Source organism: Rhododendron vialii, chromosome 13a (genome assembly GCF_030253575.1).
Source record: "Rhododendron vialii isolate Sample 1 chromosome 13a, ASM3025357v1".
NCBI classification, from domain to species: domain Eukaryota; kingdom Viridiplantae; phylum Streptophyta; class Magnoliopsida; order Ericales; family Ericaceae; genus Rhododendron; species Rhododendron vialii.
The window spans coordinates 16,156,262-16,175,170 of record NC_080569.1 but is presented as its reverse complement, the minus strand read 5'-3'; the positions used below and the strand labels follow the sequence as shown (position 1 = coordinate 16,175,170).

General features: G+C 37.1%; 1 protein-coding gene and 1 long non-coding RNA gene across 3 annotated transcripts; one reads left to right on the top strand and one right to left on the bottom strand.

Moving 5' to 3' along the window:
- The first annotated feature begins 1,127 nt into the window (after window positions 1-1,127).
- Window positions 1,128-3,991, top strand: LOC131313007 (beta-amyrin 28-monooxygenase-like). Its single transcript, XM_058341052.1, has 3 exons — window positions 1,128-2,291; window positions 3,173-3,360; window positions 3,505-3,991. The coding sequence occupies exons 1-3, from the start codon at window positions 1,349-1,351 to the stop codon at window positions 3,799-3,801; spliced, it is 1,428 nt and encodes a 475-aa protein (XP_058197035.1). The 5' UTR covers window positions 1,128-1,348; the 3' UTR covers window positions 3,802-3,991.
- Window positions 3,992-6,881: 2,890 nt separating this feature from the next.
- On the bottom strand, window positions 6,882-14,461 carry LOC131313006 (uncharacterized). 2 transcript variants are annotated; one of them, XR_009196043.1, is made up of 3 exons: window positions 9,563-14,461; window positions 7,881-9,095; window positions 6,882-7,315 (listed from the first exon to the last, which is right to left on the bottom strand). It is a non-coding gene; the product is annotated as an uncharacterized LOC131313006 (long non-coding RNA). The 2 variants fall into 2 exon arrangements; XR_009196042.1 differs by having other exon boundaries at window positions 7,881-14,461.
- Window positions 14,462-18,909: the final 4,448 nt, after the last annotated feature.

Genomic DNA, 18,909 nt, shown 5'->3' with positions numbered 1-18,909 from the left:
GCCGGAGATGGCCCGGCCGTCGGTACGATTTTCGTCCTCGGCGCCCATTACTCATAGCACATCTCCTTATTTTTTAAGAAGATAATTTCATGCTCAAAAATCATGTGCTTATGCAAATAATTTTCTTATCAATATAGATCTTATTTGATAGATCTCATTGAGATCTGTAATACGGTGCAAAAAAATGGAATTTTTTTTTCATTTACATTATTTTTGAGTTTGAAAATGTGAAATAAATTTTTTATTTGGGTTTTATGGAATGACCCTTCTTATTTTCTTTGAGAAGTTTCAAAATAAGTACTTATTTTTTAAGAAGGTTTCTGGAACAGGGCCTTAGCCACATAATCCTTCAGAAGAACCCTTCACTTCTATTTTCAATATTTGCTCTGTGCTCGCGCTCTCAATCTCCACTTTCACGAATTTTTGTAGCTTAGGATGTTTTTGAAAGCCATAAGCTAAAACTCAACATCCCAAAAGCATTCTGTAAGTACTCCGTAGCAGTAGCAAACAATAGTAGTAATAGACCCGATCCTTGAACTTTTTTTTTTTTTTTTTTACCTTTTTACCAAAGTATTTTGACAAATAACCACTTTCTAGCAAAAAAAAATGTCAATTTCTTGCTAAAAAGTTGTTATTTCTTAAAATACATAGGTAAAAGTAAAAAAATTCTACTTTTCCGACTCCTCTTGTGGAGAAAAATCAATACCCCACAAAAGTTTGGCGCAAAACTAATAAATGAAAAAAAAATCAAATAAGAACAAAACTCTCAAATTTAAGTTAAATTCAAGAGAACGGGCCTTAGTGGCCGGGTAAAAGTATCTCAATGCTCAATGGAATTTAGTGGGTATCACCGTCCGCCACAAAGGTGCACATTGTTTTATCAAAAGTCCGATTCCAGTGGAGACACCTACCTAATTTCCAATTTTACCAAAATCATAAGAAAGAGTCAAAAATGAACTTCCTATGTAAAATAGTAGTAGGGGCCGGCTATTTCCGGACTAGTTCATGTGAGAGCCAAATTTGACCATGAATGGTTTTGGTCATGATTGAAGGAGTCAATTTAAGTTAATTAACGTCAAAGGGCCACATACACAACAAATTAAAAATTTCCCATATGTTAGCTCTTTCCCCAAAATCAAAGTATTCCGTTCAATATTGACGGCCTATAGTGAGTAGTGAACTGACAATAATACAGTAAGTCTTTTGTCTACAGTATATCTCTATATACTTATCTACCTATCTATCTATATAAACTACATACACTCCAAGCTTCCCGAACCAACCAAACCAAACTACTCCACTTGTTTACTACTTCATTCAACAGCCACCGAAACAACATCGACCACTCATGGAGGCCTTATCTCTCTCTGTAGTTCTAGTTTTTCTCTCTCTTGTTATCACCGTCTTCGCCTTCCGACGCCGGTCTCATTCCGATGTCAAGCTGCCACCGGGCAGCTTTGGGTGGCCAGTCATGGGCGAAACCATGGAGTTCTTGTTTGGCAAGCCGGAAAATTTCGTGGGTGATAGGATGAAAAAGTACTCACATGACATCTTCAAGACAAATATTCTTGGAGAGAAAACCGCGGTGATATGCGGCCCTAACGGGAACAAGTTTCTCTTCTCCAACGAGCAAAAGCTCTTCACCGTCTTCCGTCCACATCCGATGCAAAAGCTTTTCCGATCGTACAAAACTAACGCACCTGCTCCACCGGTCCAAGCCTCACCAGGGGATGAGGTGAAATCAATTAGAACCCCCGGTTTTTTCAAACCGGAGGCCCTAATGAGGTACTTGGCCAAAATGGACTCCATTACACAACAGCAATTGGATATTCATTGGGAAGGATTAAGTGAAGTGAAAGTCTTTCCTCTCTCAAAGACGGTGACCTTGACGCTTGCGTGTCGCTTCTTTTTGGGCATCGACAATCCAGAGCGTATCGCGAGGCTTGTTGGCCACTTCGACGATATCACTCTGGGGATGCACTCGATTATTTTGAACGTCCCCGGAACGATCTTTTATCGGGCAAACAAGGCTGCGGCTGCCATCCGGAAGGAGCTAGTGAATGTGATTAAGGAGAAGAAAGCTGCGATGGCGAGTGGGGCACCGATGCAGGACATATTGTCGCATATGATTGTGGCCGCAGATCCAAATGGGAATTTCATGCCAGAGGCAGAGATTGCTGATAAAATGATGGGTTTGATAGTAGCTGGGTATAGTACAGTTTCTACCACCATAACTTTTTTCATGAAGTATGTGGGTGAAAATCCAGATGTCTACAACAGAGTACTATCAGGTAACATGTCCCGGCCCGGCCCGGCCCGGCCCAGCCCCTTTATTGTTTTTCTCTCTCAAGTGGTCCCGTTTGTTTCTGTGTAATTTCACATGCATATCAGTCGTACTTCAAATTAACCAGACAGGATGTTTTACTAGCTCTATTTATAATTAATTGCTTCTAATTTCATTACGTGACTCGGTCAAAGTAAGCCAAATACTCCCTCCCATTCTTTGGCCTTTTGAGAAATTGAACTTTTTATGGTGATATATTATTCCTTTTCATAAGGAAATGAATACATCTTCGCGTCTAGTTACTGGAACTGTCTTACAAGTGTGACATTTCAGAGTCTTTGCATCACAGGTAGATTGTTGTCTTGTTCCCAAAAGAATAGCGACATGTCAGAGTCTTTGCATCGCAAGTAGATTGTTGGATTGTTCGAAACAGTTAATTGGAGAAAATTTGGACCATACCATTTTCTACAGAACAATTGAGTTTGAATTTTTCCTCCATTGGTTACTCATTGAAGCTATATAATGCGTTAACGCAATAGAAGAAGGGCCAAATGGAAATGATTTCAATTCATTTATTTTTATTTTTTATTGAGTCTTCGTAGTGGATAAGTATTGTTAGACATTCTAAATAGAATGAGGACTGACATTAAGAAAAGGAACTTCTAAAATATGATTTTGTCGGATAGTATATACGTGAAGTAATTAAGCTACAATTAAGTACGTAGATGAGTTGGAAATATGGAGGGGGGAGTTTAGGATATTTCTTTTTTAAAGTTAAATAAAATCAACCTAGCAGAGTATTTGTTACCCTATGTGTGTTGACGTGGGTGGGTGGGTGTTTTGGCAATAATAAAACTTTTCTCTCATTTTAAATGTATATATATACAGAGCAATTGGAAATCTCGAAGGGCAAAAAGGCAGGGGAAATGTTAGATTGGGAAGATTTGTCGAGAATGAAGTACTCATGGAATGTGATGTGCGAAGTAATGAGACTCGTTCCTCCTCTTCAAGGAACTTTCAGGGAGGCCCTGTGTGACTTCACCTATGCTGGTTACACAATCCCAAAGGGATGGAAGGTACGCTAATTATTAATATAAGTAAAAATACTAGTATTACTACTCCATTCCACTCCAGTCCAACTAAGCGATTAATTTAATTCAATTTAATTTAAGTGAGAAGTTGTGACAGACTCAAACTTGTGTAACAAATTAAAATTGCAGGTATATTGGACTGTTAGCACAACAAACAAGAACCCCATGTACTTTAAGGATCCGGAAAAATTCAACCCCTCAAGGTACGAAGAAGGAGAAGCACCGCCTCCATACACATATGTACCGTTCGGTGGTGGGCCTAGATTGTGCCCCGGAAAAGAGTATGCGCGATTAGCAGTATTGACTTTCATCCACAATGTGGTGAAGAGGTATAAGTGGGAGATTCTGTTTCCTGATGAGAAGGTTATGGGTGATATGATGCCAACACCGGAAAAAGGCCTCCCAATCCGCCTAACTCGATGCTAGGTCATTATATCAGTTTTTTTTTTTTTTAAGTTTGTTGCCATTTGAACTTGTTTGATGTGCAGATCAAACTTAAAATCTTCATAGCATGTATTAAAAGGTACTCCCATGTTATTTTTATTTTTAAAATCCTTATTAAAAGGTACCATGTGACAGCAATGTTTTCCATAAAGAAATCGATCTTTTGTGAAAATGTAACTGAGACTTGTATGATTTTGTGTGGTAATAAGTCATACTGTAGTACTATTATATAAATATGATGAAACCATTCCTTACAGGAAACGACAAAGCTACTTTAGCGCGCACTCTCTCCCTTGTGGCGGAGCTACTCATGGCCCACGGGCCTCCACCAATTTGAGTTCATTTTTAATTTTGGTTTTTTTATTTATTTTAGAATTGATGATTTTAGCTTCACTGGAATCACATAATAATTGCTTTTTATACAGTTGGGCCAACTAAACATGCACATCAAAAGTTACTTTCTTTAATAACTAAAATTAGTCAATAACTAGTTCTACCCCAATATTCAAAGCCATTTTTTAAAGTTTGAACTTTTCAATAGTTTCTGCAAAAATATATCTCAATTAGACACACTTTCTAATGTTTTGTTGCAAGATCGTGTTATTCGGTAAAAAATTTATCAAAATGAGAATGGACTTTTTTGAATTGTTAAAAAATAAGCATCACAAAATGAATATTTCAAATCTTCAAAGTAAAAATCTGGCATAAACTTTACAAAAAGTGAATAATTTTCACCCAATATAGATAGTGAGTAATATTCATCTACATTAATTAGATGAGTGAATAAAATAGTACTCTTAAACTTGGAGACCCTCCTTCGTTTATCTTGATGTAACAATTAACAGGCAAATCGCTATCACATTGCCAACAACCATCAAGTTGTATATATTGTCATGTACTTTGTCAGAGGCTGGCTGTCACCGGAATTTTTGTTTTGTTTTTATAGTACCCACTACCCAGTAATGCTTTATTTTCTTTGGCTACACCACACTCTCTCTCTCTCTCTCTCTTAATTCGTAAATGACTTCAGCGTGGTTGGAAATGTCCTTTCTAATTCATGGCCTGGATCATGGCCCACCTTTCCTTATTGAGCATTTCCCGTTTACATATGTTGGGTCAATGTGAAAGCTAGCTTTTTTCTATCAGTTCCTCAAAGTTGGCCTAAAGATATACTCCAGTAGAATAGTATGTATTTCCCACATGGTCATAACACGTTTTCTTGACAGAGATACGTCTCCACAATGGACTACGACTACGAGGTACAAGCATTGTATCCCGTTCAATGTATGGGACCAAAAAAAATCATGATTGTGTTTTTTTATCGTTCCTGTATATTGAATAAGCACAATATTAGAGTTTTGACACAAACAAAAACAGTTTTGACATTAGCAACACACTTGAAGGAATTAGAAGCATGGTACATAAAGTTGGAACACCAATTTGGTACAGGGGATAGCCCCTCCCACTTCCCACCCTCTCCAACGTAACCCCCACCCCCCACCCACCCACACGCACACTCTCTCTCTCTAAGGATTATGGGTTTGGTGGCTTTTGGGGTTCAACACATTTGCATATGATATTGTTAGATAGATAGATGGATAAATGGCTTGGGTAAGTACGGGAGACATTAGACAAAAGAGGCTTTAATTTTAGAAGAACCTAGGCCTGTCAATGGATGAATCCGATAATATTAGAATCCAATCCGAATATGAACTTCGCAAATTCGATAGTGATAATCCGAATCCGTAAAATCGGATATCCAACCCAAAAATCCAAATCCGATCCGATTTTTTTTTTTTTTTTTGCACTTCCAGAATTATAGAAAAATGGGGAAAATACAATAAGGAGTAATTTTTATTTTTATTTTAAATGGTAAGGGAGGAGGGGCGGGGGTGTGGGCTGGCTCTAGACTGCATCATTAATCAACTATACACAAAGACAAATGTGAAAATTGAAAAAAATAACTGTTCTTTTCCCATTACTCCAATTCTGAAGAGTATTTTCACAAGAACATGGAAATGAAGAGAGAAAAGTAAAAGAAGCAGACAATTTTCTTTCGTGGGGAAGTGACCGTCGTCTGGGGCATAGTTCAAGTACAAAGAGCAGTCAAGCGGTTATAGGAAAAGGAATTTGTGTGATGGGGGTTTCATTAGCCAATCAACAATTCACAATGAAAATCAAGGGATGAAAAAAACCACTGTATGCTTTACCGCGAAAAAAAAAAAAAAAAAACTGTGCTTTATAGGGTTAGGGTTTGGAAGAGTGATTTGGTTTTTATAGACATGTGGAGATGGAGAAGTGGGATGAGAGAGAGAGAGACCTTAGTGTTGCGGTGGTGAGTTCTTCATTACATAGAAGTGAAAATGTGTTGGGTTTTTTGTCTTATGGATGAGAGGAATAGAGTTTTTAAAATACAATTCAGATCGGATTGTTATTGAATTTAATTGGATTCGTATTTTGATTATCGGATTCGGTTTTTTCGGATGAGATTCAAATCAAATCTGGTCAATTGCTGAGGTCTAGTACTCAGGTCGGTAGTTAGGCGAAGTAGAAGTCTAATGTGGTGGCCAACCCACCCCACCCCACCCCACCAACCAAAGTAGTCAGTCGTCCACAAATACCAAGTCTAATTGGTGACAATAAATTCTTCCAGAGATCAAAGCGGAATTCTTCAAGCACAACAAGCCAACCAATTTGACTTTAACAAGTCAATATACTCAAAGCATAAAACCACATTAAAAAATCACAAGTAACGTATTGTAATAGTTTTTACACTCTCCAAATATTCCTTGATCATTTCGTCCAAGAAGATGAGTTCCTCTAATTCTATGAATTTTTCTCAACTATCCTTTTCTTGAATATCATTCAAAAAAAGCTTACATCGAAAAGTATAGAGATGGCGTTACACCAGCTGTTAACGGACAAAATACAAATTCATTAACAAAGGGGGATCTTTACATCTTTTTCTGCCGAGTAAGCAAACAACTGAGTTTCGAAAAAAAAAGGTATTATAGGAATTATAATGAACAAAATTCACGCAACGGAAAACTGCAAAGCCCTTCTTTTTTTTTTTGAACAGCAAAAATATTTTTATTAATCTTTGAGAAATACAAAGACTAAAAGGAGTAAGGAGGAAGACAACAAAATGCCCATCCGAGACCCATTAGAATCCACTCAAGCCAAAATAGCACAGTATCTGGTGAGCAACACACATCAGTCTGTACCAATTAAGATTCACACACAAGAAGGAATTCAAACATAGTTGCTCAATATGAAAAATAATACAATCTCTAGTTCATTTCTTTCAATCACATATCATCCGAATACCGTTATGCGGGGATTCATCTACCAATATAAAATGTATGTCGCATTTAGAGTCTCCCATTCAATCACCAACACTATAAGATGCCCGATATTTGTCCCCTAATCCAGCCAATGCCCCCACAGCCTTCTGATTATGCCTCCTTTCTTATTTTTCAAGGGGTTTCATTCATATCTGAAAAGTGATAATTAGTGTTTGCATGAAGCAACTTCTACATATATCATATAAGCTTGTGTTTTATAAAAGACACTAGATCGGGAATGAACGTAAAGACGTGAAAATTTGCAAAAAAAAAGGAACTTTCTTCAAAGAGGCTAGCTAGTTGATACGATTCATGAAACGAAAAGAAAAGAAAAGCATTTGAGACGTGGTATGCGCTTAACAACGGCAATTTGAGATTCATGGTGCTCGGTGCTCCCAACAATTCTTACAAGAATCAACACGCGGTTCTTGGAACAAACTTTTAACTTGTGTATGATTTCAAAGGAGGTTCTTTTAGGAACTTGGATATGGATTAAAAGAAACATGCCTAAATGCTCAAAAAGAGGAAACTTGGATATCGATTAAAAGAAACACGCCCAAATGCTCAAAAAGAGGAAGACAAATGGTTGTAGTAGTAACTTTTTTTTTCCCATATTAGGGGACTTACACCACAGGGAACTTTCATACAGATGATCAACAAAGCAACGTTTATCTAGAGTGAAACGGCAGGAAACTAAGAAAGGATATTTAACCTTACCAGAAAGAAAGGAAGATGAGAGCCTGAATCAATCAATAAGGATTGGCGGAGAGCCTTTCATAGCTCCAGCTTGCTGCGTCAACTTGCCTTCATCATCCTTCTTGCGAAGTAGCTTGTCTATCACAAATCACATTCACTCATAATTGCTGGCTATATTTCTCCAAGTTAGATCAAAATGCAAGTCAGTTCTAAATAGATCACAGCAAGTTTAGATCGCACTACAAGTCAGTCCCAAATAGAAGCATTCACAGCATCATTAGCGATACCGCCCTTTTACCGCTTTACGGACCCGGCAGCTCAAAGAAGTAAATGGATGAAAAAACCAGTAATGTAAGACAACATATATTAACCCACAATTTCATGTCAGTTCCAGAATAGAAACCTTCATATCATTCAAAATTTCTGCAACTTAACATAACATTAGAAACTGGTTCCAAACTTTGAGTTACTCTTTCCCCAGTCCCCAGTTTTCTTTTGTTTACATAGCTGCCAAGGCCATGCTACAGCAGATCTTTCGTCAAAATATGGCTTCAGCTCTCTTAATTGTGCTTGGAATTTGAGGAACTTTCATGTCCTTACAAACTCCTATAATCTCATATACAAGGTGTCTCTTTAGAGGTTTGCTCCCTAATAAGATCTCAAGTTCGAAACCTCCTAGGTGTTATGAGCCCCTTTGGGGGCCACTAGAGGGTTTGCCCAGTCATCAACTTCAGGGCCTAGGATTACTCGGGGTGCGCGCAACTGGCACGGATACCTAGTTATCAAAAAAAAGAATGAGAAAGGTGTCCTCTTTAGGTTGGATGAGCAGCATTTTGTACAACTCTATGGTCCCTCCATCAAACATGTATACAATTTTCATTCCCATGCGGATTTCATGTTTACCCCAGCGTTTGGTAAGCTCCAAAACATATACAATGGAAGAAGTTACCACACCTATTTCGATTCATAAGCAACATGCACCCATCAACTTGAAGCACAAATAAGAGAAACATAGTCAAATTATAAAATGCCCAATGCAATGTACACGCAAAGATGGGTTGGGAAACATTTCAATAGCTCGAATTGCTCTAACTAAGCTAGCATTGAACACTCAATAAGCTATACAAAGGTGAGAACGTCAGATAACCAAAAGTGACCTGCAAGTTGGATAAAAGTTCGACAAGCCGATTGCCTCTTCATTTCCTCAGAATCCAAGTTGTATTCGTCAAATTTCACCTTGGTAGGCATCCAAAAAAAAAAAAAAACAAATAAAATTGATAAAAAAAAGATCTTCCTTTCATTTGCTGCAGAAGAAAAGGGGTAAAAACCAACTAGAGGTGGAAGCTATGCTGACTAGAGTGGCTATGAACATTTCCTTCATCTTCTCAGGTGGACTCACCAATGTTAGCATGTGCTAGAGAAATGTTAAATTTGTTTTGAATGTTTTGGGGATGGCAAGGCCAAATAAATAGCATTTAGCTTGAGTTACTTTCATATTTCAACAAACAGACACTTCTAAGTCTGAGTATTTAGTTTTAGACGTGTTTTTCCCCGAGTAGGAGGTCATAAATTTCACACCCGTTTAGTTCGATTTTCTACCCCCTATCTTCTCCCTTTTCTTTCCTTTTTCCAACAGTAAGCATAGAGACATGAATGCAACACTTGAAATTAGAACCAAATGAAACTGACACTGAGGCGCATACTTGCACTCAACACTTGTACTCGAGTTCACAAAACAAAGTTTGAAAGTATTTTCCTGTCCAATGACTCCAACAAGGTGATTTTGATCAAATTATAGCATTGCACCTAGATGGGACATGAAGAACCCCCGTCTTCAAAATTATCCAACCCAAAGATACCATACTCACAAGGAAACCAAACACAGCAGCTGCTGCTCCATGTGAAAATACAATCAAGAGTCTCCAAACATCAGAGGATCAACCAAATATTACGCAATTTACATCTTTGTAATTGCATCCTTGGCCCCATTTAGTCATTGTGTCCACACTCTTTTAACAACAATACCATCTGACTTGCGCATTCTATTTGCTATGGGAATCACACCTCATCTAGCAACAATCGTTAAAGTGGATTGATCTTGCAATATAAGCGAATTTCGTAAAAAAGGTATCCCATGCAATCACTAAAATTACCAACCATTCACTGAATTTTTACTTCCTGTGTATCATAATCACAGTTCATCAAAACAAGCATCTTGTAAAGGAGATCGATTATCGAACAACAATACTGTATTTCGAAAAATGGTGTCTCAAAAAAGCAGCTTATGTAGTATGTACATAAGATTCTAGTTTTATAGAGACTAGATCAAGGTGGATCTAAAGACATGAAAAAATGCTTTGCATTGTTTCTTAAAATATATGGATCATGGTGCAAGAAAAAGAGAAGGAAAAAAGATTCATACAACACAATGAAAAGAAAAACGTACATAAGCATTAAGGAATTGACAGTCCTTCCTGCAATTCTGAACTACTATCAAAGAATGAAGACAAGGTTCCTGACTCACTTCCTGCTCATCAATCAAGACATCATTTTTCGAATGCCAAAGTTCGTTAATGTTGACAGATTAAGTGCCAGATTTTTTGAGATTCTATACATAGAATTGTTGGATTGCATTGGCTACATTCTGTTTCTCACCCAATAAAGTTGTAAGAAAATCAATTGATTGAACAAGGTGATTCTTCAAGCTTCGTTTGAGAAATAGAAGGCATGTGGAGACTATTTTTAGGACATCCGGTTCAGTTATGATCAAAGGTATCATGATGGTCTGGTTACCTTTCCACTTTGCCGTGGAAAAATTTGCATATTATATGGAGAATGCAAAGTCTTTCAGTTTGTTGTTCCAGCGATACTGCAAACATTCTGTGAATTACGATGTCCACCTATAAATTTTATAAATATCTGTGCTGAATTTTCATTCTACTTGAAAGGGTTGGAGGAGTGGACATAGACAAGGTTACATGCTATAAGTATTTTCTTAATGGAGTTACATATTGAAACACGCTTTTAATCCAATATCTAGAACTATCATGTTTTTCACAAATCAAGCTTCAAGCGGAAATCACAAAAATATAAATGACATAGTTGGATCCATTAGAGTATAAGCTTGTTGGATCCAAGAGTTATATGAATATCACCACTAGTTTTCCTTTGAGGCTATGGAAAACCAGACGTAAGTGGTTTCTCTCTCTTGCTCTTAAAAACACACACGAGTAGAGTGATGACCATTCCTCAGATAGACTCTCAGGAATACTCCTCTGACCATTCAATACTCCTCCGAACAGATCTAAAATCATTTCTTGCTTCCATACCATATGGGCCAGCAATCATTAAAGAGGTAAGCTCTAACACAGGGTACTTCCGTTGACGAGCAACTTGCTCTATTTTATCAAATATTTTCGCATTGGCATTTCTTTCAATCTCAAGAGGGCATTGCTTAGAAAGAGAGCCTTAACCACTATATTTTTCGGTGGGGTGAAAGCACTTGGCTAGTTAATGCAAAAGTTACTGAAAGAAAATTGGTCCGAGGTCGGAGATTGAGAAGGTTGATACGATATTACTTATTGCATGACTTTGGTTGAGGTTAAGGCTCGGGGCTATCAGCATCTGTTGGTGTTAGAGTTTCCTCCGACATTAGTACTCGTCAATGGGGTACTTGCCAAGCTAGAATTTATTAAAATCTAACACTAGGCAATATGTGCGCAATGAAGATGCACTCAGATTCAAATCTACAACCTCGAGGTTAACACACCAAATTATAACACTAAACCAGTAGTGCAGAAAGGGATCTATCAAATCATCAGTAAGCATCATACCATATACCACTGAACCAATAGTGCAGAAAAGGATCCATCAAACCACCAGTAAGCGTCATACCATTACCATTTTGAAAAAAAAAAACAGGTTGTGGTAATGTTGCATATCTGTTCAATTGACCAGAGGGAAAAAGATGGGAGGATAAATTAATCCCATATCAGAAAGAAACATAGATACGCTTCTTATATACGACTATATTCTTACACTTTCATCCCAACCTCAATATTGCCTATGCCATGAAGCAGTTATCTTATAAGAATGGGGGGATTCATGAATCTTCAATGTTTTGGAAGTCCAAACAAACCAAAGAAATAGCATATAGGTGCTATGCAGCAGCTTATGTAATAAGTTTCCTGAAGAAACGAAATTGTCCACTGTTTTAGAGATTGGAACATGTGTTTTATACCACATTTTGTGCACCTTTGTAAAATACAGAAATGATTTCCTTGATTGATTTTTTCAGTGCTTCAACTTTTTTTATGAAGTAGGAAAATGACTGTAACAAAGCAAGTATATGTTAAGACCACATTCTCTCGTCAATTATTTAGCGGAAAATATCTATTGGCAATTTGGCACACTAATTAGTTGAACAACATCTCATATCGAGTAGAAGCCAGCTAAGGAAAAAATTCATACTAAAAAACGAGATCACCATTGCGACGCAACGAGGGTAATCATTTTGCTTTTCACATAAACCAGTAATCCCATATGTTATACCTGGCTAGCTCTTCCCGTGAATAACTTCACACCAAAAGCACATATAAATAGATACGTACTAATTGACAGAAATGTTTTAGTGTCTCAATCTGAGGCACCAAAGCTAGTACACTATACTCATAAAAGAATATGCATAGATGAAAATGGTAACCACAAAGCGTAAGGCAGAAAGCGAAGATAAAAGCAGTCCTCATTTTCTTAGAATCAAAGTTGCATTCATCAGATTTCGTCTTACCTTGGTAACCATTTTAACACTTCAGGAAACTAACCTGCGCGCGTACTTATTCATGTACCTCACCAAGGAATTGCTCTATCCGGTCTTCGCAATTGAGGTTACAGTCAGAATCTTAAATCCGGTTTCTGCACTGTAAAACTTGCAAAGCCAAACCCGTTGTCCCAAAGCTCCTCTTTTGACTACTCCAATTGGCACCAATGAAACTTCCTTTACATAGAGCTCAACTGCTCCCCTTACGTTCTGAGCTACAGTATAATTTTAAACGGTAGCCTGCTCAGTTCCTCCCAATATAAGTCACATTCAGCAGATTTTCATCTTACCTTGGTACGCGTCCAACACTTCAGGAGTCTCATCCTCGTACTTAATCACATACCTCCGCAAGAATTCGTTCTCTCCACAGTTCAAAACTGTTAACAACTTCACATTTTCATGAATCTTGTTTCTTGACAACAAAACTTGCACAACTGAACACCTTGGGATGATCCTCTTCTCCAAATTATAACTAAATACTGCAGCCCTCCTTGACAACTGTGATGGGCTCCAATGAAACTTATTGACGTAGAACTCCATCGTGCCTCTTATCACCTCCTCTGACCGGGATATCAAAGAGGGGTTGAACATGAAGATATTAAGGGTCTCCTCATTGGAAAACCCCAAGGTTCTGTAAAACGCAAGTTTCTCCTCCCAAGTCAATCGAGAGCAGAATAACATTGCACTGACAGCATTTTTAAATGCCGTTGACAAAGGGCTTGAAACCCATTTCCATTGCAGTGGACACAACCTTGCTAAACCTGCATGGTTTTGTGCATGCTATTACAAAGCCACCTATTATATTAGCCATCATATTTGAAATCTGGGATTGGGGGATGCCAAGATTTCGCAATGTTGACAGATTAGGCACCACATTTTTTGAGGTGTTGAACAGAATAAATGGGTACTTTTTAATTACAAAAACTGCATCATCTTGAGAACCAAACGAAGTTACAAGAAACTCAACTATTGGGACAAGGTGATTCTTTAAGCTTCGTGAAAATAACAGAGGGCAGGTGGTGACCACACCAAGGAATTCAGTTTCAGATAAGCCAACCGAACGAAGGAGATCAATCTTGGGCTTGAGGGTTTTCTCAACTTTGCAGAAGAGAATTCTGGGGTAATTGGAAACTATGGTTTCGACTTGGGTTTGTGAAAAACCATAGTCACTCAGAAGTTTCAAGACTGCATTCGGCATCTCAGAGGACTTACATAGAACACGAAATTGGTCGGATAACCCACAAGAATTGATTGTATCATCATTTGTGAAAGAAAGCACATCGTTGGTACTAATGCTGCTGCTATCACAACTTAAACTAGGTACATTTTGTGAACTCTGTAACGATGAGGAAATACTTGGATTAGGAGAAGAAAGTAGTAATAAATCTCTCGACATGGGTAAGAGATTTATTAGGTTTGGAAAGTAATAAAGGAAGCATTGTGTTAGGAATCATTACATCAGAAAGGCGAAGAAAAGGGGATGAGCGATAATAGTAAGAGGATACTGATGATACATCCATAACTGGCAGATTACTAGACTAGTAATACTAGTACTTATAAAGAAAGAGTATCGAGTTTGAGCCTGACCTAGAAGAAGAATCGGCAACTGAGAGGAAAGGAAGGAAGGAAGATAGAGTAGAAGAAGAATGAAGGAATCGTTTTTCTTGTTGCGAGGAGCTGCTGCCGCCTACTAATACTACTACTACTACTACTAGTTTCGGATCAGGATGCTCTCTCCAGTCCAGATCCTTCTCATAGGCTCGGGCTCCCATCCAGTGTCCAAACATCCAGTTTTGTCCATTTTTGTGGTGAGGATAAACTCCATCCACAAATCAACGGCCGTTAACTACTCTTTAACCCTTCAAACTGAAAGAAAACAATATAGTATGTATGTATGTAAAAACAAAATCAACGACAAAGATGTTGATTTTGGTGCTCCACTTTTGTACGAGTCGCCCTTTTGTACGCCGACAGCGTGTACAAAAGCGGAGCACGAAAATCAATTTTCCTCTTTAAATTATTATTATTATTATTTATTTATATTTATTTTGCATTTGTTAATATTTTAAGCATGGTTCGTCGGGACGATTGGAATCTAAAAAGTTAAATATTTTGATCAAAAGTTCACTAAATAAAATAAATTCAAACCAGACAAAAATAATCTGAAATATACAGACTTTATGAATTATTTTTTTCTTTATTCAAAAAATTTAATTCGGTCCATAATTTTGAACTTCTTAGATTCCTCTTGTTGAGACGAACAAACAATCCACGAAAATTTATGCAAAATTAACAAATGTGAAAAGAATTGAATGAGGAGAAAAATAATCCGTCTTAATTCATAAGCCAAAACAAGAAATTGAGCAATCTCAAAACGAATTGGCTTTTTTTTTTTTGTCTTAAAAAAAATTGCATTTGCTAATTTTGTGTTAAATTTTTGGGGATTATTGGTTCCTCCCGATGAGAGAAATCAAAAAAGTAAAAAATTATGATCCAAACTCAAAATTTTGTGAACAGCTCAACAAAGACAAATAATACAAGATTTTAAGTTTGGATCATAATGTTTTACTCTTTTTTTATTTCTATCATCGATTCGAAGCAATAATTCACAAAAAAATTGACGCAAAACTAGCATGTGCAATTTTTTTTATTAAAGGCAAAAAAATAATCCAAACAACTTTTTAAGCCAAACTAATCAAATTCTTAATTTTATGTTAATTACTTATATTTGGGGATAAACATGGAGAAATTGAACATTGTATTTAGAAGTAGCCAAGTTTTTGTTAATCCTGAAGTAGCCTGGTAAGAAGCGTTTAAAAGAGCAGTTATAATGGGGAAGGCATGTGTTGTGGCCTAAAAATGCAAATGGCCATTGATTTCAATGTACGTGGTTGGATGGAGTTGATCCTTACCACGAAATGGACAATACTCGATATTTGGTTTACCCTTTTGGCTCTCCATATCTTGTTATCTTTTAACCATAGTGACAACACATTTATGAATTGATCCAAGAGCTTAAACCAATTGGGGACCGTAGTTGGTCATCACTTTTGGAGCTCACTGGGAGTTTAATTAGAAATTCAAATTCTTCCATCTGCGTGTGGATGTTTTCTTTGTTCCCTTGGAAGGATTTTTTCTTTGGAAAATGATTTCCACCCTCTCCTTTTTCATATCCATCTTCATTTTTATGTCTAATAGCAAAAAAATACATTCACTTTTAACCCTAAAAAATAAAAAAAGGAAGTGTGTATATCAAAAAGGGAGAGTGAAAATCACCTCCAGTTTCCTTTCTCTTATTTGTTTTTCCTCTATGATAGGCTTGTTTCTTATATTGATTTTCTTTTTAAACTGCTGTATTTGTTGAGTTTTTTAGTTTGGTTATCTTATTGACGTTTATAATTGAGATATAGAGTCTCGAATTTCTACTTTGTAATTCATACATACATGATGTAAATAACATGTTCTATCGAATGGAAAAAAAATATAAAAATCCAAGAGCTGAGAATACCCTAGCACATAACAATCAATCTATTGCCAAAAGAACTTTGCATAAACCCCCCCTCTCTCTCTCAACCCTACCCACCACAACTCCTCTTTTCCCTTCCCCTCCCCTCCGTGGGTTCCATATCCGTGTGCGGCGGCGGGAGGGGAAGGCCATGGTATTTGATAGGCACCTAATAATACATATTCTTGGTGCTTAAGTCCTTAGTATTATCGCTTTATGCTTAGCAAAATTAGTGTTTTCTTTGATGTTTCGCATAGGGTAGTTTATTTCATTTTGTAGGAAAAATCGCTAAATAAAGAAGGATTTTAAAGCTTGGAGCCAGAGGCATCCAAGCCTCAAGATGACCAAGAATGGAGCCATCGGGGCTCGAGAACGAAGAGTCAAAGACCCGTCGGGTGGCCAAGACCATTGAAAGCCAAGCCGGAGGCCAGAAGCTGAAGAGCCAGAATTAACGAAGGCGGTATTGATACCTGTTTGCAAGCAGAATCCAGTAGGCTAATATACATTGGGTATCGATACAAGAAACTATTGTATCGATACCGAGTTGCTACGGCGGCACAATGGATTCTGTTCAAAGCTGTTCGGTATTGATACAAAAGTTTCTTGTATCTTGTATCGATACTGAGGGCCTTCGCAGTGAATTTTTTGGGCGTTTTTGAGATATTTTGTGGACGAGTGTGGGCTTGTATAAATACCCTATTATGTCACAAATATCAAGGAGTACCTTTTTTAGATCTAGGATAGGATTTACTTTGCTTGTTCCTTACTCTTGCTTTGTTCTTCATTTTCTTAGCTTAATCCTGCATTTTCTATCTTAGTTAATCTTAGTTTGTTGTTTTCGTCTTCGTTAAAGTTGTAACTGCACTCTTGATCTATATAAATCTCTACTTTATTTTAAATTCCATTAGTAGAGTATGTATTGCATACTTAGTCTTGTTGATTCAATTTTTAGCATGAGTGAGTAGTTAATTAGGCTTGGTCATGGGGTGATTAACACTCCATGGCTTGGATTGATCATGTTTTTCTCTCAATAAATCTCCATGTTTAGTTGGAAAACCAAGATAGTTTGTGTTTGTCTATCAAAACTTGGCAATGTGAACCTCTTTGATCTTGCGTAGGCAAAGAGCGAGCCTACTTGATTTTCGTTCATCTAATAGTTTTCTATTAATATCTTTTCATTTTTGACTCCGCTAGTACACATTGTTACTCATTAAAGGATTGATCTTTGAAGGCTAAAGTTACGAAAAAACTTAAACAAATTTTATGTACAGTTCGCATTTGCTTCCGTTTAAAGAGGGACAGAGAGAATTACGGAGTGAAGTCCATATGCACTGATTTGCTATTATCACAATTCCCCACTGCCAAAGCACCAATTCCAAATAGCTTGAAGACTAAATCCACAATGGGTAACTAGTTAGTTCCGGAATTCATTGTGAGCTAGTTGTGATCTCTGTGTAATAAGGGAAGCATGAGATCCGGCACATGGACTTACTTGAAAATATATCCCTAAATGGGTATGCAACGGAAGGAATCAAACACTACAATCAAAGTATAGTTATAAAAAAGCTTACTAACCACAACATGAATCCTCACTCTACTAATCTAAGACTTTGGCCTAGTTTGGCATTATAATAAGCCAAATGGCTTGTTTTTTTTTTTTTCTTTATTCAAATTTTTTTTTTTTTTTTTGCATTTGTTAATTCTACGTCGACTTTTTGAAGATTATTACTTCGTCATGACGAGAGGAATCTAAAAGGTAAAAAATTACGATTCAAATCCAATTTTTTTTAATAAAGACGAAAATAAGCCAATTTTTTCTTCTTTATTCAAAAAAAAATGGATTTCAATTATAATTTTTTACTTTTTAAATTACTCTCGTCATAACGAAGCAAAAATCCTCAAAAAATCGACAAAAAACTAACAAATATGAAAAAAATTTAAATAAGGATAAAAAATAAGCCATTTGGCTTATAATGACAAACTAGGCCTAACGTCGTCATCGATTCCTTGATCACCACAATCTGTACTTGAATGATTGCGCGCGCTTTGTATCCTCAAGAGTTTAACATGCCTTTGGAAGGCCACCGTAGGACTTGAATCCAGTTGTCGACTTCGTCTAGAATCCTCGTACTTGAACTTGGCTACGAATCCTCCATAGGACTTCAACAGACTCATTCGTTTGATGCATATTGTATACTATTGGACACATTGGAATATTATTGTCATTGCTCACGTAAGAACACCACATTTTTAAGTTTGGGGAGGTGGATGGTTCATTGTTGAACTCTTAACCTAGTGAACTGACTCGAGCCATTTCGCAAATTGAATGGCTTCACGGGGTTCCATAATTGGGTTACGTAATTACATGGGGTCTTGTTTTTGGAGAGTTGTTTTTTTTGAGATAAATATCAGTGTGTTGATTGTTCACTAGAAAATGTTACCCATTCTCGTGTCCATAACTCCCCTGAAATCTTCCTTATTGCTTTTTGTATCCAGGCGTCATGAACTAGTCTCTTTTGAGTAAGGAACAATTCACTGAAAGTCGATATATTACAGCAGTAAAGAATGTATTTCGTACTGATATTACTATTTCATCACTGCGCTAAAAACTCCTACGTGAGATGAATGGGCTGCTTCCTCAAGCCCTTGAACAAATAACCCCTATCATGATAATCTACATAATTTGTGTGTGTGTGTGTGTGTGTGAGAGAGAGAGAGAGAGAGAGAGA